Source organism: Periophthalmus magnuspinnatus, chromosome 15 (genome assembly GCF_009829125.3).
Source record: "Periophthalmus magnuspinnatus isolate fPerMag1 chromosome 15, fPerMag1.2.pri, whole genome shotgun sequence".
NCBI lineage: Eukaryota > Metazoa > Chordata > Actinopteri > Gobiiformes > Gobiidae > Periophthalmus > Periophthalmus magnuspinnatus.
In genome coordinates this window covers 43,407-66,325 of record NC_047140.1, presented here as the reverse complement: position 1 = coordinate 66,325, position 22,919 = coordinate 43,407, and the positions used below count along the sequence as shown (strand labels likewise).

Here is a 22,919-nt window from a genome sequence, read left to right as displayed (position 1 = left end):
TCCGTCTATCTTCGCCTTTCTTTTTATCCCTGTTAAAATGTTTTCCATAGTGTCTGCCCTGTGTCACGATTTGTTCTCTTCTTTTCTTTGCTGTGTGCGCGATGCGTATGCGCTATGTACAGAACTATGAGTGTCATAAGCGGAGTCATTATGACAATGACATAGATCTGTTACAGTCCCGGTTTTGACCTGTTACAGTCCCGGTTTAGACCTGGTTCAATCCTAGTTCAGAGCTCTTGGAGACCTGGTTTAAACTTGTTTTAGACCTGGTTTAGACTTAGTTTAGACCTGGTTTAGAGCTGTTATAGTCCTGGTTTAGACCGATTTAGACCTATTGTAGTCCTGGTTTAGACCTTGTTTAGACCTGTTATGAATGAGGTCTAAACGATTTGTTTATATGTAGTATATAGTCCTGGTTTACTCCTGATTTAGATCTGTTATAGTCCTGGTTTAGATGTGGTTTAGACCCGTTATAGTCCTGGTTTAGACCTGGTTTACACCTGTTGTAGTCCTGTTTTAGGCCTCGTTTAGACCTGTTATAATCCTGGTTTAGGCCTAGTTTACACCTGTTATAGTCCTGGGTTAGACCTATCCTGGTTTAGACCTGTTATCCTGGTTTAGACCTGTTATAATCTTGGTTTAGACCTGGTTTAGACCTGTTGTAGTCCTGGGTTAGACCTATCCTGGTTTAGACCTGTTATAATATTGGTTCTGACCTGGTTTAGACCTGGTTTAGACCTGGTTTAGACCTGGTTTAGACCTGTTACAGTCCGGGTTTAGACCTGTTACAGTCCAGGTTTAGACCTGTTATAGACCTGGTTTAGACCTGGTTTAGCCCTGGTTTTGACCGTGTTTAGACTTGTTATAGTCCTGGTTTAGACCTGTTATAATTCTGGTTTAGCCGGTTATAGTCCTGGTTTAGACCTGTTATAGTCCTGGGTTAGACCTATCCTGCTTTAGACCTGTTATAGTCCTGGTTTAGATGTGGTTTATACATACTCTTATAGTCCTGGTTTAGACCGGTTTAGACCTATTGTAGTCCTGGTTTAGACCTGTTATGAACGAGGTCTAAATGATTTGTTTATATGTAGTATATAGTCCTGGTTTAGTCCTGATTTTAGATCTGTTATAGTCCTGGTTTAGATGTGGTTTAGACCTGTTATAGTCCTGGTTTAGACCTGGTTTACACCTGTTGTAGTCCTGTTTTAGGCCTTGTTTAGACCTGTTATAATCCTGGTTTAGGCCTAGTTTACACCTGTTATAGTCCTGGGTTAGACCTATCCTGGTTTAGACCTGTTATAGTCCTGGTTTAGACCTGTTATAATCTTGGTTTAGACCTGTTATAATCTTGGTTTAGACCTGTTGTAGTCCTGGGTTAGACCTATCCTGCTTTAGACCTGTTTATAGTCCTGGTTTAGACCTGTTATAATATTGGTTTTGACCTGGTTTAGACCTGGTTTAGACCTGGTTTAGAGCTGTTACAGTCCGGGTTTACACCTGTTACAGTCCAGGTTTACACCTGTTATAGACCTGGTTTAGCCCTGGTTTTGACCGTGTTTAGACTTGTTATAGTCCTGGTTTAGACCTGTTATAATTCTGGTTTAGCCGGTTATAGTCCTGGTTTAGACCTGATTTAGACCTGTTATAGTCCTGGTTTAGACCTGTTATAGTCCTGGGTTAGACCTATCCTGCTTTAGACCTGTTATAGTCCTGGTTTAGACCTGTGATAATTTTGGTTTAGACCTCGTTTAGACCTGTTATAGTGCTGGTTTAGTCCTGGTTTAGTTCTGGTTTGATCCTGGGGTAGACCTGGTTTGGACTTGGTTTAGTCCTGGTTTAGTTGTGGTGTAGACCTGGTTAGGTCCTTGTTTAGGCCTGGTTCAGTCCTTTGAGGATGGCTGCTCTATGTCTCATGTTTTAGTTTTAGTTTCATGTTGCCATGAACATTTTTATGTTTTGATTTTGTCTCATGTCTCATTCAGCCAAAATGTCGACTCGAGAAAAGACCAAAGAGACCCAGGCAGGTGAGTCCTAGAGCGAGTCCAAGTATTGGGGCTTTATCGCTAACGCTATCCTAACCCTGCAGAGGCTAACATTTAGGACTGTCTCTATTAAATGCTTGCCATTTTGTCAGCATGGATGCTAGCCGCATCCGCTAACTGTCTAAACAGGTGTTTAAAAGGCCCATATTACACTACTTTCTGATCTATGTTATAATGTAGTTTCCTCATCACAAACAGACCTGGAGCTGTGTTTTATTTCATTCACACGTGTTTAACACACAAACTGGGGATATTTATTGAAAACACTCTGTTTCACCTTGTGATGTCATGTGGTAATACAGGAAGTGCTCCACTGTGGTTTTAAACTCCATACACCTTCACTCAAATCATTTGGATCATTTCAGCTCTGGAATTGCCCATCTCTACTGAACTAAAGGTAAAAGGAGCTGTTAACTTCAAAACTACCACTTCATGACATCACAAGGTGGAACAGAGCATTTTGAGCTTTGGTGATATAGACAGACTTCAGGGTTACTCAAACATGAATAAAACAAAACACAACTCCAGGTATGTTTTTAAGGAGGTAACAACATTATAACATGACTTAAAGCTCACAAGAGTCAGCTTGTGTCATGTAGGACCATCATGGTGCTGCAAGGGAGTGAACGTGAACTGGTAGTGTGAATTAGCTGTAAATAATTGAAAAAAAAAATCTTTAAAAACGTTGAACAAAATTGAGGAAAAATTTTCCAAAATTGTGAAAAAATTCTGTAAGGTCTGTAATCCTACAAAAAAGAGTGTAAAACTAAACCCTGTAAAGCTAAGGAGTGTAAAGCTAAACCCTGTAAAACAAAAGGGTGTAAAACTAAACCCTGTAAAAACAAAAGGTTGTAAACCCTGTAAAACTAAAAAGTGTAAAACTAAAGAGTGTAAGTGTCACGTCTTTAAATAGTCGTCATGTTCTTGCTTCTTCCTCGTCATCTCTGTCTTTTTTCATTTGTTTCGCTGTTTCATGTCAAACACAAAAGAGCGGTACAAAGTGCTGTTTTCAGTCCCGATACCGATACTGGGTTTGAGTGTCGGATGATCTCTAAGTGAAGTGATCCCAAACTGCTTAGATATAAGTTTTTGTTTCATTTTTTTAAATTTAAGTCCAGACATTAGTATTCTAACCCAGAGGATTGTGTGTATGTTTGTGTGCGCACATTGCCTGTGTGTGCACATGGCCTGTGTCTGCATGTACATGCGTGTGTGCACACATGGCATGTGTGTGTTGAGGTGTGTGTGTGGTGTGTTTTGATCCGTGTTCCGTGTCTTTCAGAGGGGAATAGTATAAAAGACGTTTATGCGTGTGTGTGTGGTGTGTTCTGATCTGTGTTCTTCTAAGGGAAATAGTGTAAAGACATTCATACGTGTGTGTGTGTGTGCGTGCGTGCTGTGTTCTGATTTGTGTTCCGTGTCTTTCAGAGGGGAACAGTATAAAGACATTCATGCGTGGTCGTCCTATCACCATGTTCATTCCGTCAGACGTGGAAAACTACAACGACATGAGAACAGAGCTGCCTCCGGAGCGTCTCAAACTGGAGTGGGTGTATCCTTCATCCGATACACACACACACACATATATATATATATATATATATATATATATATATATATATATATATATACACACTGTATAAATGCACACATTCACTCACATATATACACATATACAAACACAAACACACACACACACACACACACACATATACACGGATAGACACCCATACACATAGCTAGTATGCTAATAAGTGTTAGAGCACCCATTAGGGCCCTGAAAGATTATGCAGAATACACTGCCTGGCCAAAAAAAAAGTCACCACCAATAATAATATTTCGTTGGACCGCTTTTAGCTTTGATTATGGCACGTATTCACTGTGGCACTGTTTCGATAAGCTTCTGCATTGCCACAAGATTCTGTCCAGTATTGCATTGATAATGACCGTCTGACCGATGCGCAAACATCCCAAAGATTCTCAGTGGGGTTAAGGTCTGGACTCTGGTGGCCAGTCCATGTGTGGAAAATGATGTCTCATACTCCCTGAACCCCCTCTTTCAAAATTTGAGCCTGATGAATCCTGGCATTGTCATCTTAGAATATGCCTGTGCCATCAGGTAAAAAAAAAATCCATTGATGGAATAACCTGGTCATTCAGTATATTCAGATTGTCAGCTGACCTCATTCTTTGAGCACATACTGTTGCTGAACCCCAACCTATTTGCTTAGTTAAATCCAGGTGGTGACTTTTTTTTTTGGTCAGACAGTGTATGATTCAGGCACTCAGTTCACTCTTAGTGTAGCTCATTAGACCTAACCAACAAACAAATTAATAATAAGTTCCTCCATGTCCAATCTGCTGCAGGAAAGTATTCCAAATGTGAAATCTGCTCCGTCACCTTTTCTGTATTTCTTTTGTCGATTTCAGGCATAATAAACGTCTGACAGCACCAAGTTTCTTCCTCAGTTCTAAACACACGTATTAGCTTCTGACTGACACCAATGTTGGCCAATAACGGGGGGTTGTGGGTTACTGGAGCCCCAGATAGCGAATCAGTGCTACAGATGACTGAAAGGTTACGCCCCTTGTAGAATCAACCAATTACATTACACACCTTTAGTGACGTTTTCTCCTCACAGCCAATGAGCAGCGGAACACGATGATGTATGGTATGCCATTCTTTTCCGTAAACAGACGTACCCGGCCGAAAATGCGTACTCTGCCATCTTGCAGAAGTGGGATAGCTCTTGTCACGCCAGAAGTGCCCGTTGACCAACACTTCAAATGATGCGTTTAAAGCACTTTGGTGAACTGGGACACGGCCAAAGCCGAGTGATGCAGAAATCTGCATTCTACGCATCCTACGTTGTTTTGCGTTTTAAACATGACGAAACAGACAAAACAGGAAATACATGATGCAGGACACTGTGGATGTTTGTACACGTTATACTAGAGGCATCTCGTGCCCGGAGTGTTTCGTGGCAAAAATTCCACAGTGGATTCAGGAGTAGAGGACCTTATTTTTTGATGGATTGGATGATGTCCTCGATCGGTAAGCGTGGTTTATTCTGCTATTGACATAATTGTAGGTAAAATCGTTAGCTTTGCTTCTGTACACATAGTGCGCATTCGAACCATGCACTCCGGCACATTTGTGTTTAGCTGTTTGAATTAGACTTTATTTGTCTATCGTGTGAAAGGTGTTGTTTTATTTTGCGGCTTGCATTATTGTAGGTAAAAATATAAGATGTGCACACATGTCATCTGTGCTCACGAGTGAGCACAGATGACATGTGGCACGTTCCTGTGGAGAGATCATACTTTATTGTTGATATCTGACAGAATATATTTCAGACAGCGATAACTGTCCTACCCAATAGGCACAGAAACTAACTAGTGTCATTGCTATGACAGAGTCTCACCTTGTTGGCAAACACCAGGACTAACATCTAAACATTGCATTGAAACTGCAAACAGGAGGCAGTCTGGTGCCGTAAAGGTGATTATAATCGCAATGATCACAATTATAAACAAATGCCACGAACAATTAATTGCAGACCTTTTTCATCATGATTAGCGATATTATCTTATATCGTCCCATCCCTACTTAGTGCCACCTGTGGTTTGTGCTGCAGTAGTTCTTGTACTCACAGTACTGCAGTATTCTCCTTAGTGTTGTCAGATACGGGTACCGCGGGCGCGACTGCCGCGCAAATGTGTTCCTGCTGCCGACGGGAGAGACGGTTTACTTCATTGCCTCCGTTGTGGTTTTATTCAACAGCGAAGAACGAACGCAACGCCACTACCTCGGGCACACGGACTGCGTCAAGTGGTACGAATACTACTACAGTAAATACCACTGTTAGAGCTTCTACTACTTGTGTACTTTTAAACGTCTACCCCCCACCTCTCCCCCCATCCAGTCTGGCTCTTCATCCTGATAAGATCCGCATCGCCACAGGACAGCTTGCTGGAGTGGACAAAGATGGACGGGTCAGAACATGACACATTTACACAGAACTCTCGACTCATTTTATAATGAGTTTTAATGAGCTTTCTCTGTCTGCTTGTTTATGTGTGTGCGTGCGTATATGCGTGTGTGTGCGTGCGATGTACACGTGTCCTTGCCAAGCAGGCGGTGTCTCCTCACGTGCGTGTCTGGGACAGCGTGAGCTTGTGCACGCTGCAGATTGTGGGTCTGGGGACATTTGAGCGTGGCGTCGGCTCTCTTGCCTTCTCCAAAGCCGTGAGTCGCTCTTTTATTTATAGTACTAATAATTAGTAATAATAAAAATAATAATAATTATTATTATAACAAACTGTTTAACTACTACTATTTAAAGCTCTGACTCATGTTCTCTTTCAAAGGGTTAAACTGTTCTGCTCTGTGTGCAGCCTCTCACCTCGTGTCCTCTCCTCATCTCCTCCCTCTCCATGTCTCCTCCTCTCCTCTCCATCTCCTTACCCGTCTCCTCTCCTTCTCCCTTCTTTCCCTCTTCCTCTCGTTTGTAGGACTCTGGAGTTCATTTAGCTGTAGTGGACGACTCTAATGACCACATGTTGACCGTTTGGGACTGGAACCGAAAAACTAAAGTGGCTGAGATCAAGGTGCGCCTTCTCCTAGCCCCTTTGGCTCAGAATACACAGACGAGTTTTGGTATTGTATGATCATGTTTGTTTGTACAGACGACCAATGAGGTGGTGCTGGGGGTGGAGTTTCACACCACTGACTCCGCCTCCATTGTCACCTGCGGAAAATCCCACATTTTCTTCTGGACGTGGAACGGCAGCAGTCTGCAGAGGAAGCAGGGGATTTTTGGGGTAAAAGTATATGTATGATAACTATTACATGCACTACTACTACAGATACTACTATATGTATAGTTACTACAGACACTACCACTACCAATAGTACTATTTTTGTCCAGAGGGGCAGAGCAGCAGTGTGCATTGGAAGTATCTGTACAACAATAAAGTACATTTAATTTAATTAAATTAATTTTATTTTTGTAACACCCAAAATCACAACAACAGTTGTCTCGAAGGGCGTTCATGTTTTGGTTGATGGGGGAAACCGGAGTACCCGGAGGAAACCCATCCAGACACGGGGAGAAATATGCAAAACTCCACTTGGCCTGGCAACCCGGGGATCGAACCAAACCTTCTTGCTGTGAGGCATGAGTGTTGCCACTCAGCCACCGTGCTGCCTACACACAAAAACAAACAGGAAAATCAGACAAAACAAGAAAAATCGGCCAGGCGAGGAGGAGGGCGGAGGAGGGCCAGGCGAGGAGGAGGAAGACCAGGTGAGGAGGAGGAGAGCCAGGCGAGGAGGATGAGAGCCAGGCGAGGAGGAGAGGGAAACTTGCATTTACATACATTTAAGTCTAAAGGACTTTTAAAGGTCCAAAGTCAGACTCGCTCTGTCGTGATGTTCAGAATTTAAATTGTTCTGGGGCAGTGCATGGGCCTGTTGGCTTTTATGGTCTGATGGTCTGGTGGAATCAGCTTGGTGGAGTGAGGTGGGTGAAGTCGGGAGTAGGTTTGACAATCTGATGGGATGAGGAGGGTTGAGTCAGGTGGGTGCAGTCAGGTGAGTGGGTCTGATGGAGTGAGGTGGGCGGGTCTGGTGGAGTCAGGTCAGTGGGGTTGGCAGTCTGATGGTCTGATGTGTTGAGGTGGCTGGGTTCTAATGGCGTGAGGTGGGTGGGTCTGTAGGTCTTATGGGGGGAGGTGGATGAAGAGAGGTGGGTGGAGTCAAGTGGCTAGGTTTGATAGTCTGATGTTGTTTTATCTAAGCACTTATTTGTGTTTGGTCTGAGTTCTTGTGTACGTTTGGCCTGAGTGTGTTTTGTCTGAGCGCTCACACTGCAGTAAATAAACAGCACTGTCTCTGATGTTGTTTTTTGTAGAAATTTGAAAAGCCGAAGTTTGTCCAATGCGTTGCCTTCCTCCAGAACGGAGACATCCTGACCGGAGACTCAGGGGGAGTCCTGCTGGTGTGGACCAGAACTGCAGAAACTCCCACGTCCAAAGGACTCAGAGGTGGGGGGGGGGGAGGACTCAAAGGCGAGGAGGTGTGAACAGGGGGCAGTTGTTCTGGTTTCACATGTGTTTCCTTGTGTGTTTCTGCAGCGTTCCAGATTGTACGTCAGGTAAAGGCGCACGAGGGCAGTGTATTCTGCCTGAGTGAGACCAGAGGAGGCGCTGTTCTGAGCGGAGGCTCTAAGGACAGACGTGTGGTGCTCTGGGACCACGAGCTGCGGCCCGACAAGGAGATTGAGGTGACTCCTCCCACCTGCTGACTATTTGGACTAGATTTGATTCGATCCAGAGCTGGGTTTGGTCCGGTCTAAAGCCGGACTAAACCTGGGACTGAACTAGGGATGGGACGATATTAAATTTTAGACTCACGATTATTGTGACAAAAATAATCGCGATAAACAATATTGTATTATAATTATTAATATGTTTGTATGTAGACTTTCTGATGGCCTGGGCCTACATTACAACTCTACAGCAATGTACATATACTTTTGTGTCACCCACGCAAACAATCTACACATTAAATGAAAGCTGCATTTCTTTTGTTGGCAGGCATAATACACTTCTGACAGCACCAGCTTTGTTACTCAGTGCTAAACACACGCGTTTGGCTCTGATTGACACCAATGTTAGCCAATAAGGTGGGGGTTGTGGGTTACTGGAGTCCCAGACAGCGAAACAGTCCTACAGATGACTGAACGTTTACGCCCCACTCTCCCCCTTGTAGAATCAACCAATTACATTGCACACATTTAGTGACATTTTCCCCTTACAGCCAATGAGCAGCAGAACATGCTATCCCATTCCTCAGTTTTTAGCAGTGATGTCACACATTTGATTAATATCAAATACAGACAACAAATATCAATTAATTTTGATCAGGATGACATGAAGAGTCATGGTGCCAAATTTCCCATTATTCCATGAATCTAATATTCCCATGAATGGGAAAAATTGGGAGGATTCCCATTAAGACAACATTGGCAGTTTGGCGCATCGCCATGGCAACACAGTGCAAAAGACGACATAGCTCTGATTGACTTTGATTGGGATGACCCAATGGAATTTTGTGTCAAATTTGGTAACTTTTGGGAAAACTAAATTTTTGGCCTTCCATACAAATTTATTAGATGTTCTGTAGGGGGTGCTATCATGCCAATTTAGTTTCTATCATAATGAGTAGCTTTAGGCCCGAAAGTTTAACAACTGATTCGAATTTGAGCCAAATCGGACTTTGCTTGCGCAAACAGGAGCAAATTTTGACTTTTGAAAATTGCAAAAATTCCGATGGAATTTTGCAGCTTCGCCGCATGGAAACCGCAAAAGGGATCATCATGAATTGGATAACTTTTGATGCTCCACTTACAGTGAATTTCAACTCTGCAGGTGAAGCACCTTCAGAGGAGTTGACGAAAATGCGAGGTCAGCGAAAACGCTGACTCGGCATTTTGGAATTTTCAATCCAAGATGGCCAACTTCCGGTGTGTCAGAGGGCGTGGCCATAATATTTTTTGTTTGGCATCACTTGAAGAATGTGTGTACCGAATTTCTTGGCTCTACGCCAAAGTTGACGTCGGGACGTCTCCCATTGACACAATGTATTTTGACTTTTGCAGGGGGTGCTGTCGCGCCATTTTTTTATGCCCAATGATGCAACACATAAAAAAATACATTTTTCAGCAGACCTGAATTTTGGGCAAAATTTGGTGTGTTTTTGAATATGTTCAGGGGGTCAAATTCCTGCTCAAAGAGCAGAAGAATAAAAAAAATTAAATAAAAGCCGCAAGCGGCATCGAACGGCCCTCACGGGCCGTGCTACGCACTCGGCCGACCCGGCACTCCCTGTGGGTGGCACTGACGCGCCACTTGTCCCTTTTTTATCGCGGTTTTGGGCTGCACTTGTCACCAAACAAGTCAAAACACATTGGAAGTGCTGATGCACAAAATGCAAAAACATGGGTTTTCCAGGCATCGCCATGGCAACACCATGCAAAATACAATCTTGGCCCCAGGACTTTTTTGACGGGGACGACCTGAAGAATCACTGTGTCAAATTTTATGTTCGTCCTTGACATTAATAGGTCGTTATAAGACTTTGAAATGTACGAAAATGTTGAAATTTTCCCATTAGGATAACATAGGCGCTTTCGCGCATCACCATGGCAACCCAGTGAAAAATATGACATGGGTCTGATTGACTTTTTTGATCAGGATGACATGAAGAGTTGTGGTGCCAAATTTCACCTCGACTCCCAGATACCTCACAGTCTCCCTCTCAGTTAGCCACCTGACCGGCATGCCCCGTACCTTCCACTGCGGACCTTGGTTCAGGACCATCCTTCGCCCCTCCTTCTGGAGACAGAATCCCGAACATTTTGACGGGTTCGCCAGTCAGCCCGTCTTCTCCGAGAAGGTGTCCAATATTGACAGGTTTCTCGCCATGCCCCCATAACCGCTGCTTATAATCACGAGGTCGTCGACATAGGCCATGGACGTTATACGTTGGTCCATCCCAAACTCCAGGCCGACCCCGTGCTCATCCAAGGCATAAAGGAGAGAGATTAAATACTAAGGGGGAAAGCGGGTCTCCCTGTTTCACCCCCACCCGTATCTCAATGGGATTAGAGGGGCGGCCAGCCGACGTCATCGTGGTACGTGACCCTGTGTATGCGTCCACGATGAGCCTCACAATCATCGGGCTCACCCGCCTCCTCCTCAAGGTCTCTATGAGGCCGTGTGGGACCGTATCGAACGCCTTCTCCAGGTCAACAAACACTACCGCCAGGTCAGCCTTATTCTTCTTACTGTTCTTGATTAAGCCATCAAGTACCGTTATGTTCTCTGAGGCTAACGCGCTCGTCATTCGCCATTCGCCATTGACCTCCCATTGACTTCCATTGACTTCCATTCATTTTAGCAATAACAAATATGGCCCATGCCTGCGGCATGGGGGCTTGGATAGGGCTCGATGCCAGGAGTGTGTTTGGGGACATGAGTGCTTCGCGCTGCGTGCGTCAACATTGAGTCAATGGGCGAAGCTGACATGAATGCTGACATGCTAGCAACAACAAATATGCATGTCCCATGCCTACGGCATGGGTTGCTAGGATACAGGAGTCTATGCAGGGCGCGGTGCTGCCACAAAGTTGCGCGTGCTTCGCCCATGCACTCATCGTTGCGGAAGCAATAAGCCCTACGCCCTGTATGGGCACGGGCCTAATAATATTTTTAGCAAAAACAATATATCCGAAAACATTAGAATGACATATTATACGTTTTTTGAAAGCTCTCGACTTTCCCCACGTCACCGTGGGGTCAATGGCGAATGACGAGCGTGTTAGCGCTCGTCATTCGCCATGACGTCGGGGTCCGCCATTGACCTCCCATTGACTTCCATTCATTTTAGCAGTAATAAAGATGGCCCATGCCTGCGGCATGGGGGCTTGGATAGGGCTCGATGCCAGGAGTGTGTTTGGGGACATGAGCGCTTCGCGCTGCGTCAGCATCAACATTGAGTCAATGGGCTTCACCCATTGACTTAATGTTGACGCTGACATGCTAGCAAGAACAAATATGGATGTCCCATGCCTATGGCATGGGTTGCTAGGATACAGGAGTCTGTGCACAGTGCGGTGCTGCCACGAAGTTGCGCGCTTCATGAAGACAGACATGGGCTTCGCCCATGCACTCATCGTTGCAGAAGCAATAGGCCCTACGCCCTGTATGGGCTCGGGCCTGAACACAGTTGGGCAAAAGAGTATTTAGTCAGCCACTGATTGTGCAAGTTCTCTCACTTAAAAAGATGAGAGGCCTGTAATGTTCATCATAGGTTCACTTCAACTATGAAAGCTAGAATGGGGGGAAAGAATCCAGGAAATCACACTCTAGGATTTTTTATGAATTAATTTGCAAATCATGGCGGAAAATAAGTATTTGGTCAATAACAAAAGTTCATCTCAATACTTTGTTATAAACCCTTTGTTGGCAGTGACAGAGGTCAAACGTTTTCTTAAGTCTCCACAAGGTTTTTACACACTTTTGCTGGTAGTTTGGCCCATTCCTCCTGCAGATCTCGTCTAGAGCAGTGATGTTTTGGGTCTGTCGCTGGGCAACACGGACTTTCATCTCCCTCCGAAGATTTTCTATGGGGTTGAGATCTGGAGACTGACTAGGCCACTCCAGGACCTTGAAATGCTTCTTACGAAGCCACTCCTTTGTTGTAGTGACAGTTTCAACAGGGACGTCTTGATCGCAAAAACACTGTCCAGATTACACTGTTGAACACCTATTTCCTACTTTGTCTAAAAACACCAATACCTGGATTATAAACTTTGTAACATTTTTTCATGATCATGTGGTGTTAAATAAGCTTTTTATTTCCCACTCAGTATTAATAATACATTCTAGATTCTTCTTACCTGAGTACCAGACAAAAGGACTTTCTGACATACAGGTACCACTCTTCCATTTCCCACTGGTGAGCATGACTCCACAGGTGAATGCATTACTGTAGTTATCAGGTTGTCCCACCTCCTCATATGCGCGCATTTTATGTACTGTTGATTTGCGTCCTAAACATGACAAGATAGACAAAACAAATTAAGTATGCGATCGAGGAGACTGTGGATGTTTGTACAAGTTATACTCGAGGCATCTTTGACCCAGAGTGGTTCGTGGAGAGTGAAGATGGCTGTGGACTCAGGAGTAGAGGACCTTGTTTTTCGATAGATTTGATGCTGTTCTTGATCGTTAAGCGCAGTTTATTCTGCTATTGACATGATAGTAGGTAAAATATATCGTGTGTGTGTCTGTAAAGTGCTGTTTAGCTAGTGCTAACTTAGCGATAGCAAAATCCACACAAACAATTATTAATACAAATCCAAACTAACACAATCTACATTCAATAGTTTATTTCACATGGTATGTTACTTACGATGGATATTTTTGGCTCAATGTTTGGCAAACAATGCAGGATGGTTGTCTCGTAAATATGCATGTAAGTTGCTCGTGTTTGCCCCCGGAGCTGCAACTTTTGCAAGCAAGATTGTAATAACAGAGGCCCCCTTTTGAGCAAACACCAGAACTAACATCTAAACATTGTTTTGAAACTGCAAACCTGAGGCAGTCTGGTGCCATAAAGGTGATTTTAATTGCGTGCGATGATTACGATTATTAAAAAAAGCCATGAACGATTAATTTCGCTACATTTTTTTATTACGATTAATACGATATTATCGTATATCATCCCATACCTAGTCCAAACCCAGGTTTGGACCATACTAAACCTGGGTTTGGTCCAGTCCTGGGTTTGGCCCGTTCTATTCCAGGGTTTGGTCCAGTCAGGGGTTTGGTCCGTTTCAGTTCCGGGTTTAGTATGGGGTTTGACATGGTCTAGTTGTGGATTTGGCCCGGTCCAGTCCAGGGTTTGGTCCAGTCCCAGGTTTGGTCCAGTCCCAGGTTTGGTTCTGTCCAGTCCTGGGTTTGGTCTGATGTCTGTTTGTGCAGGTCCCGGATCAGTTCGGGAGCATCCGTGCCGTGGCCGAGGGGAAAGGAGACCAGGTCTTAGTCGGGACCTCCAAGAACTTCATCCTCAGAGGAACCTTCACTGAGGGATTCACTGTGGAAGTCCAGGTACTCCATCAGTACTCGACCATGTACTAGACCAGGACTCGGCCAAGAGTATAAAAGGACTCGACCAGTGCTCGACCAGGTATTAGACGAGGACTAGACCAGTGCTCGACCAGGTATTAGACGAGGACTAGACCAGGACTCGACCAGGTATTAGACCAGGTATTAGACCAGGACTCGACCAGGTCTCGACCAGGTATTAGACCAGGACTTGACCAGGTACTAGACCTGGACTCGACCATAATTCGACCAGGTACTAGGCCAGGACTATAACAGGACTATAACAGGACTATAACAGGACTATAACAGGACTATAACAGGACTATAACAGGACTATAACAGGACTCGGCCAGGGCTCGACCAGATCTAAACCAGGTCTAAACCAGGTCTAAACCAGGACTCTCCCTGGTTAAGGGACATACAGACGAGCTGTGGGGTCTGGCGTCTCACCCGAGCAGGGACCTGTTCCTGACCTGTGCCCAGGACCGACTCGTCTGTCTCTGGGACTCAGCCGACCACCGCCTCAAGTGGAGCCGCAGCCTGGAGGTGAGTGGGAGAGCATCTGAGGTACAGGGAGGGTATCTGAGGTACGGGGGAGGGCATCCGAGGCACGGGGAGGGCATCTGGAGTAAATATGCATGTTCTGCAGGAGCACGGACACTGCGCAGACTTCCATCCGAGTGGAGCCGTGGTCGCAATTGGGACGCACTCCGGGAAGTGAGTACAAGTACTGCATATAAAAGTACTGAACTTACAAATACTTTGGTGCACTCCACGCATGTTGTGAGTGACCTTTAACCTTTGACCTTTGGCAGGTGGTACGTTCTGGACGCCGAGAGCACCGACCTTGTGGCAATCCACACCGATGGGAACGAGCAGTTGTCTGTCATGAGGTTCTCTGTGGGTATGTACCTCCAGCAGGGTACCCAGGGCTAGACCAGGGCTAGACCAGGGCTAGACCAGGGCTAGACCAGGGCTAGACCAGGGCTAGACCAGGGCTAGACCAGGGCTAGACCAGGGCTAGACCAGGGCTAGACCAGGGCTAGACCAGGTTGTCCCAGCGGCAGGCACATCTGTGTCTTCAGCAGAGCAGTGGAAGGTCCCAGGAGGAGCATAATAAAATAATATGGGGCCTAAAATAGAACTTCGTGGTACACCCATAAACAGCATATATATATAAATAGACATAGCTAACCTGCTAGCAGCCAATGGAAAATGGAAATGAGCATGGACTCTGGCTTCAATTCACTTTCTGTGTAAAAACTGTGGCCCCTTTCTCTGTAACTGCTGCTGTCAGACTTGTCGTTTTGACCTTAAAATGTTGTATTAATGTATTAAATGTATTAACCTGCTCTAGCGCGTTCTTTCCCCGAGGTTGCTCCTGCTAGCGTTAGCAACAGTTTTGACAGCATTGCTAAACGCATGCTCCATGCTAAATCAGTGGTGTGGGTGGGAAGGGGTGTTACCTTCAGCAGCTTTGTTGGGTCCTCTCTGGGCTCTCTTTGGGTCCTCTCTTGGCACTCTCTGGATGCTCTCTGGGTACTGCCTCGGTGCTGTCAGGGTGCCCTCTGAGTACTCTTGGTACTCTCTAGGTCCTCTCTTGGTACTCTCACCCTTTTTTCCGATGATGCTTTGCAGACGGCAGCCTGTTAGCCGTGGGGTCTCATGACAACTTCATCTACCTGTACACAGTATCTGACAATGGACGCAAGTACAGCCGTTACAACAAGTGCTCTGTAAGTACTACTACTACTACTGCTAATACTACTACTCCTCCAGGCCAAAATTATGCTGTGTGTTGTGTCTCAGGGACACTCGAGTTACATCACTCACTTGGACTGGTCTCCAGACAACAGCTTCATCATGTCCAACTCCGGAGACTATGAGATCCTCTACTGTAAGTATACTCTATATACTACTGTGTGTATACTTTATATACTACTGTGAGTATACTTTAGATACTACTGTGACCATATTTTAATATATAAAGTATATTCAGTAGTATATACTGTGAGTATACTTTATATACTACTGCATGTATATTTATATACTACTGCATGTATACTTTATATACCAGTCCAATGAAGTTGGGACGCTGTGTAAAACTTTAAAAAATGCAGAATACAATGATTTGCAAATCCTTTTCAACCTATATTGAATTGAATAAACTACAAAGACATGATATTTAATGGTCAAACTTATAAACTTTATGCAAATATTCACTCATGTTCCAATAAAGCTGGGACAGGGGCAACAAAAGAATGGTAAAGTTAAGGAATGCTTAAAATCCACCTGTTTGGAACATTCCACAGGTGAACCACTTTGTGAACAACTGTGTGAGCAAATAGTCCAACAGTCTAAGAATAACATTTCTCAACGTACAATTGCAAGAAATTTAGGGATTTCATCATCTATGATTCATAATATCACCAAAAGATTCAGTGAATCTGAAGAAATCTCTGCACGTAAGCGGCAAGGCAGAAAACCAACCTTGAATGCCCGAGACGTTCGATCTCTCAGGTGGTACTGTATTAAAAACAGATAAGAATGTGTATGAGCACATGGGCTCAGGAACACTTCAGGAAACCTTTGTCAGTTAACAGTTTGTCACTACATCTCCAAGTTCAAGTTAAAACTGTACCATGCAAAGCAAAAGCCATATATCAACAACATCCAGAAATGCCGTTGGCTTTTCTGGGCCCAAGCTCACCTGAGGTAGACTGTCTGGTGGTCTGACGAGCCCACATTGCAAGTTGTTTTTGGAAATCATGGACGTCGTGTTCTGCGGGCCAAAGAGGAAAAGGACCATCCGGATTGTTATTAACGCAAAGTTCAAAAGCCAGCATCTGTGATGGTATGGGGGTGTGTTAGTGGAATGGGTAACTTGCACATCTGTGAAGGCAACATTAATGCTGAAAGGTATATGCAGGTTTTGGAGCAACATATGCTGCCATTCAAGCCACGTCTCTGTCAGGGACGTCCCTGCTTATTTCAGCAAGACGATGCCAAGCCGCATTCCGTATTACAACAGCGTGGCTTCGTTGTAAAAGAGTGCGGGTACGAGACTGGCCTGCCTGCAGTCCAGACCTGTTTCCCATTGAAAATGCATTATGAAGCGCAAAATATAACAATGGAGACCCCAGACTGCTGAGCAACTGAAGTTGTACATTCAGCAAGAATGGGAAAGGATTCCTCCTGCAAAGCTTCAGAAATTATTGTCCTCAGTTCCCAAACACTTATTGATTGTTGTTAAAAGGAAAGATGATGTAACACAGTGGTAAACATGCCCCTGTCCCAGTTTTATTGGAACATGTTGCAGACATCAAATTTAAGATTTGTGAAATTTGCATAAAAACAATCATGTGTATCAGTTTGAACATTAAATATCATGTCTTTGTAGTTTATTCAATTCAGTATAAGTTAAACCATTTGCTAATCATTCTATTCTGTATTTTTTTTAAGTTTTACACAGCATCCCAACTTCATTGGAATTGGGGTTTTACTACTGTGTATGCTAGTACTAGGGATTTGTGTTTAGGGTCATGTTTGTGATGCGCGTGATATAACGTTTGTGTTGTATTTAGGGATGGGACGATATTAAATTTCAGACTCTTGATTATCGTGGTCAAAATAATTGCGATTAACGATATTATCGCGATAATTATTAACCTGTTAACGTTCCGACGGCCCGAGCCTACTTTACAACTTTACAGCAATGTACATACACTTCTGCGTCACCCGCACAAACAATCTACACATCAAATGAAAGCTGCAGCGCTTGTCTTTATGGATATGCAAACCATTTTCACCTGCAATCACCACAGTGCTGACAGGAAAGACATATTTACAGAAAAGTCACAAAGTGTGATTCTGGACTTCACTTACCATTGAGCGCTCTGGTTCTGTCAAACATCAACATATTCACACAAAGTTGGTCTCATTTGTTCCGTAAAGGTCCAGAGAATATATTCCAGTCAAGAAATTATGTCCACAAAATAAGATCCTCCATGTCCAATCTGCTGCAGCAAAGTACTCCAAATATGAAATCTGCTCCGTCACTTCTTTGCCTTTCTTTAGTCGATTTCAGGCATAATAAACTTCTGACAGCGCCAACTTTGTTCCCCAGTGCTAAACACACGTGTTAGCTTGTGATTGACACCAGTGTTGGCCAATAAGGTGGGGGTTGTGGATTACTGAGCCCGCACATAGCCAATGAGCAGCGGGACAGGACGATGTATCACATGGCATGGTTTTCCGTAAACAGACGTACCCGGAAGAAAATGTGTACTCCTCAATGCCATGCTGGCGAAATGGACCGGTCCTTGTTGCGCCGGAAGTGACGCAAGTGCCCGTCGACGAACATTTAATTTTTTTAATTAAGGCACTTTGGTGAATTGGGAAACGAGTGGATGCAGAAATGTGTGCATAATGGCACATTTTACGCACTGTTGTTTTGCGTTTTAAACATGACGAAACGGACAAACCAAAGGGAGGACGTGATCGAGGACACTGTGGATGTTTGTACAAGTTAAACTAGAGGCATCTGGACCTGGAGCGGTTCATGGCAAAGATTAAAGATCCCACAGTGGACTCAGGAGTAAAGGACCTTATTTTTTGATGGATTGGATGCTGTTCTCGATCGGTAAGTGTGGTTTATTCTGCTATTGACTTAATTGTACATAAAATATACCGTGTATAATCGTTAGCTTTGCTTCTGTGCACATAGTGCGCATTCGGACCATACGCTCTGGCACATTTGTGTTCAGCTGTATGAATTAGACTTAATTTGTCTATTGTTTAAAAGGTGTTGTTTTATTCTGCAGTTTGCATTAATGTAGGTAAAAATCTAAGATGTACACACATTAGCGTCTCATCTATGCGCACGGGTGAGGCGCGCGCTGGTACGTTCCTGTGGAGAGTTACGGATCAGACTTTGTTTATTGTTGATATCTGACAGAATATAGTTCAGACATAGATAAGCACAGAAGCTACAAGTGTCATTGCTATGTCAGAGTGGGCAAACACCAGAACTAACATATAAACGTTGTATTGGAACTGGAAACATGAGGCAGTGTGGTGCCGTAAAGGCGATTATAATCGTGCGCGATGATCGCGATTATTAAAAAATGCCACGAACGATTAATTGCGGACCTTATTTATCGCGATTAACGATATTATCGTATATCGCCCCATCCCTAGTTGTATTCAGGGTCCTGTGTTCTGTTCAGGGTCATGTGTGTGATATAAAGTGGGTGTTGTCTTCAGGGTCGTATGTGTTGTGTTCAGGGTCAGGTCTGTGATATAATGTTTGTGTTGTGTTCAGTGTCACGTGTGTGTTGTGGTCAGGGTTGTGTGTGCTCTGTTCAGGTTCATGTGTGTTGTGTTCAAGGTCGTGTGTGTTGTGTTCAGGGTCATGTGTGTTGTGTTTTGTTCAGGGTCATGTGTCTCATATAACATTTGTGTGTTGTGTTCTGGGGCATGTGTTGTGTTCAAGGTCGTGTGTGTTGTGTTATGTTCAGGGTCATGTATGTTGTGTTTTGTCCAGAGTCATGTGTGTAATACAATGAATGTGTTGTATTCAGGGTCGTGTGTGATGTAACTTATGTGTTGTGTTGAGGGTTGTGTGTATTGTGTTGAGGGTCGTGTGTGTTGTGTTCAGTGTAATGTGTATTGTGTTCAGGCTCATTATTGTGATAAAATGTGTGTGTTGTGTTCATCGTTGTGTGTGTTGTGTTTAGGGTCATGTGTATGATACAACGTGTGTGTTGTGTTCAGGATTTTGAGTGTTGTGTTCACGGTCGTGTGTGTTGTGTTGACAGTCGTGTGTGTTGTATTCAGGGTCATGTGTTGTGTTTGGGGTCGTGAGTGTATTGTGTTCTGTTCAGGGTCGTGTGTGTTGTGTTTGGGGTCATGAATGTGTTGTGTTGTGTTCAGGGCCGTATGTGTTGTGTTCAGGGTCGTGTGTGATATAATGTGTGTGTTGTGTTCAGGGTCATGAGTGTGATATAACGTGTGTGTTGTGTTCAGGGGACGTGGTAAACGGCTGCTCTCAGATCAGGAATCGCTCTGACTGTAAAGACCTCGACTGGGCCACGTACACCTGCGTCCTGGGCTTCCATGTCTTTGGTCAGTACCATTACTACTATTATTAACTCTATTACTATTACTGTTACTACTATTGCTACTACTACTACTACAATCACTTCGGTTGTTACTTCTCTAACCATTACAACTACTATTGCCGTTTTTACTATTACTAAGTAATAGTAATACTAACTACTTCTGTCCGTGGCTGTTTCTGTCTGCCCCTTCCCTTGTATCTCATCCTGTCTGGCCCTGTCTCTGATCCTTCCACTGTCCCTGTCTCTCATCCTGTCTGGCCCTGTTCCTGTCTCTCTGCCCGTCTCTGGCCCTGTCTCTGTCCCTTCCTCTGTCCCTGTTTCTTACCCTGTCTCTGCTCCTGTCTCTCACCCTGTCTCTGCTCCTGTCTCTGTCCCTGCCTCTCACCATGTCTAGCCCTGTCCTTGTCTCTGACCTTGCCCCTGTCCTGTCTGTTCCAGGCGTGTGGCCTGAGGGCTCAGACGGCACAGACATAAATGCTGTGGTTCGTTCTCACAACCGCCGCGTCCTTGCTCTTGCTGACGACTTCTGCAAAGTCCATCTGTTCTCCTACCCATGCTGCACACCCAAGGTCAGTGCTCCCCCTGCTGCCTCCCCAATGTCAGCGCTCCCCCAGCTGCACGTCCAATGTCAGTGCTCCCCCAGCTGCACGCCCAAGGTCAGTGCTCCCCCTACTGCCCCACACCAAGGTCAGTGCTCCCCCAGCTGCACGCCCAAGGACAGTGCTCCCCCTGCTGCCTCCCCAATGTCAGCGCTCCCCCAGCTGCACGTCCAATGTCAGTGCTCCCCCAGCTGCACGCCCAAGGTCAGTGCTCCCCCTACTGCCCCACACCAAGGTCAGTGCTCCCCCAGCTGCACGCCCAAGGACAGTGCTCCCCCTGCTGCCTCCCCAATGTCAGCGCTCCCCCAGCTGCACACCCAAGGTCAGTGCTCCCCCTACTGCCCCACCCCAAGGTCAGTGCTCCCCCAGCTGCACGCCCAAGGTCAGTGCTCCCCCTACTGCCCCACACCAAGGTCAGTGCTCCCCCTACTGCCCCACATCAAGGTCAGTGCTCCTCCAGCTGCACGCCCAAGGTCAGTGCTCCCCCAGCTGCATGCCCAAGGTCAGTGCTCCCCCTGTCCTACCCCTGCCACACGCCCATCAGTCCAGAGAAAGAGTGCTGACAAAACAGTCTGTGTTTGTTTCTGTTTGTCTGTAAACAACAAACAAACAGAAACAGTTTGTTTGTGTGTTTGGGTGCTGACAGAACTGTTTCTGGCATCAAAGACCAAAGACTGACGCAGATGACTCAGACTGAGGAATGACCAGGTTTAGTCCCAGTCTCAGTCCTGGTCTAGTTCTGATCTTAATCCTAGTCTTAATCCCGGTCTCTGGTCTCTGCAGGCTCCGAGTCACAGGTACAGCGCCCACAGCAGTCATGTGACCAACGTGAGCTTCCTGCACAATGACAGTCACCTGATCTCCACGGGAGGAAAGGACATGAGCATCCTACAGTGGCGACTGGTCGAGAGCAGCGCAGGGCCCACCCCCAAGCCACTGGCCCCGCCCCCCACCACTGTGTTGGATGAGCTGCCCACGGCCAATGGGGAGCCAGAGCCGGAGTGTGAGCTGACCCCGCCCCCCTCGGAGCTGACCCCTCCCACTTCAGACACGATGAGTTTGAAGGACAGCTTGGAGCCGACGCCCCCCCTCACGCCACCGTCTTAGACCCGCCCCTCACCATCCACCACCGTAGACCTCAGAAACACTCCTCTGTCGCTGCTCGGGTCCAGGCCCGCTCCGGTCAAGTCCGGATCCAACCAGAAACCCTCTCGTTCCGGTGCATTAAGCTCATCTCTGCAAAACTGTGTGGAGTCCTGTGGGTTTGTGAAGTGGACTGCATCTCCCAGAATGCATTGTACCAGCAGCCAATCAGAGTGCTGCATCCTGATCATGTGAGTTGTGAATGGACTCTGTTTTATTCACTGTTTTTATGTTTCAGTTTCTGTTTTTGGCCTTTTCAAAATGAACCAAAAAGTGATTTCTGTAAAAATGTGTTTCCAATGAATGTCAAGGCCCTGCCCCCCTCCAGAGTCCTGGTCTAGTACTGATTTAGTTCTGGTTTGTTCCTGGTTTGGTCTGTGTTTAGGGCCCATTGTAGTCCTGGTTTAGACCTGTTTTAGTCCTGGTTTAGAATTGTTTTATAAACACTGACTCAAAGGGCACCAAGACTAAACCAGGACTAAACCAGGACTAATCCTTGTCTGACCAATCATTTTCAAGATGGAGTTAAATCGTGGTGTGGGCAGGGCCTGGGAGTGAATGTCCGATTGTGATTGATCAGAGCTTTGAGCCTATCGGGATCTGTCATTATGACAGATTCCTATTGGCCCATCTCTGACAGTGTCATTGTGAAGGGCTTGTCTCATTGGATGTTCACACGTTTAAGGGAAGGGTTTGAGGGTGGGGGGGCATGCATGTGAAGGGGGAGGGGGAGGGGGGGGGGGGGGGGGTGTATGTGATGGTCATGTGACAAGGCCCTAAGCCAATCATGTGTCACAAGCATTCCTGTCGACATCAGACTGAAAATAAACATTTTGGACTAAAACCGACTCGTTTGTTTATCTGTCTGTTTGTGTTTGATTACATATGTATTTGTGCTTGTTTGCATGTTTATTCGTGTTTGCGTGTGTTAGTCTGCATTTGAGTGTTTGCATATGTGTGTTTGCGTGTTAGTGTTTGAGTGTGTTTGATTGTGTATGTGTTTGAGTGTATGTTTGAGTATTTGCGTGTGTTTGTTTGCATGTGTTTAGGTGTGTTTGCGCGTTTGTTTACGTGTTTGATGTGTGTGCATTTGTGTGTTTCGTTTCTTTGTGGGACTCTGGCTCAAACTTTTTCTCTGGGATCAGCTGATGTTTTTCGAAGGGCCGATAAATCAGATCAGTTTAAAATTTTCCACAAAAACAAGTCACAAGTTTTCCATTTTTGTTTCTTGTTTATTTTCAGGATTCTTCAGTGAGACTCAAAGTGAAACGTGAATGTAGTGGAAAAAAAAAACAATAACTCAGAACCTGTTTTAGATTTTTATAAATATCTGTCAC

General features: G+C 45.1%; 1 protein-coding gene across 2 annotated transcripts in view; it reads left to right on the top strand.

Annotated features, from left to right (window-relative positions):
- LOC117382386 (echinoderm microtubule-associated protein-like 4) overlaps positions 1-22,425 on the top strand; it is a 32,168-nt gene extending 9,743 nt beyond the window's left edge. Inside the window, exons 7-24 of one of the 2 annotated variants that reach the window (XM_033979556.2) lie at positions 1,983-2,024; positions 3,471-3,594; positions 5,728-5,877; positions 5,969-6,038; positions 6,181-6,291; positions 6,558-6,653; positions 6,732-6,866; positions 7,958-8,090; positions 8,181-8,329; positions 13,596-13,721; positions 14,133-14,264; positions 14,368-14,435; positions 14,534-14,622; positions 15,357-15,454; positions 15,528-15,615; positions 19,746-19,844; positions 20,279-20,409; positions 21,223-22,425. In XM_033979556.2, the coding sequence (XP_033835447.1) occupies positions 1,983-2,024; positions 3,471-3,594; positions 5,728-5,877; positions 5,969-6,038; positions 6,181-6,291; positions 6,558-6,653; positions 6,732-6,866; positions 7,958-8,090; positions 8,181-8,329; positions 13,596-13,721; positions 14,133-14,264; positions 14,368-14,435; positions 14,534-14,622; positions 15,357-15,454; positions 15,528-15,615; positions 19,746-19,844; positions 20,279-20,409; positions 21,223-21,546 (2,165 nt within the window). In that variant the 3' untranslated portion in view covers positions 21,547-22,425. The remainder of the gene's footprint in view (positions 1-1,982; positions 2,025-3,470; positions 3,595-5,727; positions 5,878-5,968; positions 6,039-6,180; positions 6,292-6,557; positions 6,654-6,731; positions 6,867-7,957; positions 8,091-8,180; positions 8,330-13,595; positions 13,722-14,132; positions 14,265-14,367; positions 14,436-14,533; positions 14,623-15,356; positions 15,455-15,527; positions 15,616-19,745; positions 19,845-20,278; positions 20,410-21,222) is intronic. The other variant, XM_055227017.1, reaches the window with a different exon arrangement.
- Positions 22,426-22,919: the final 494 nt, after the last annotated feature.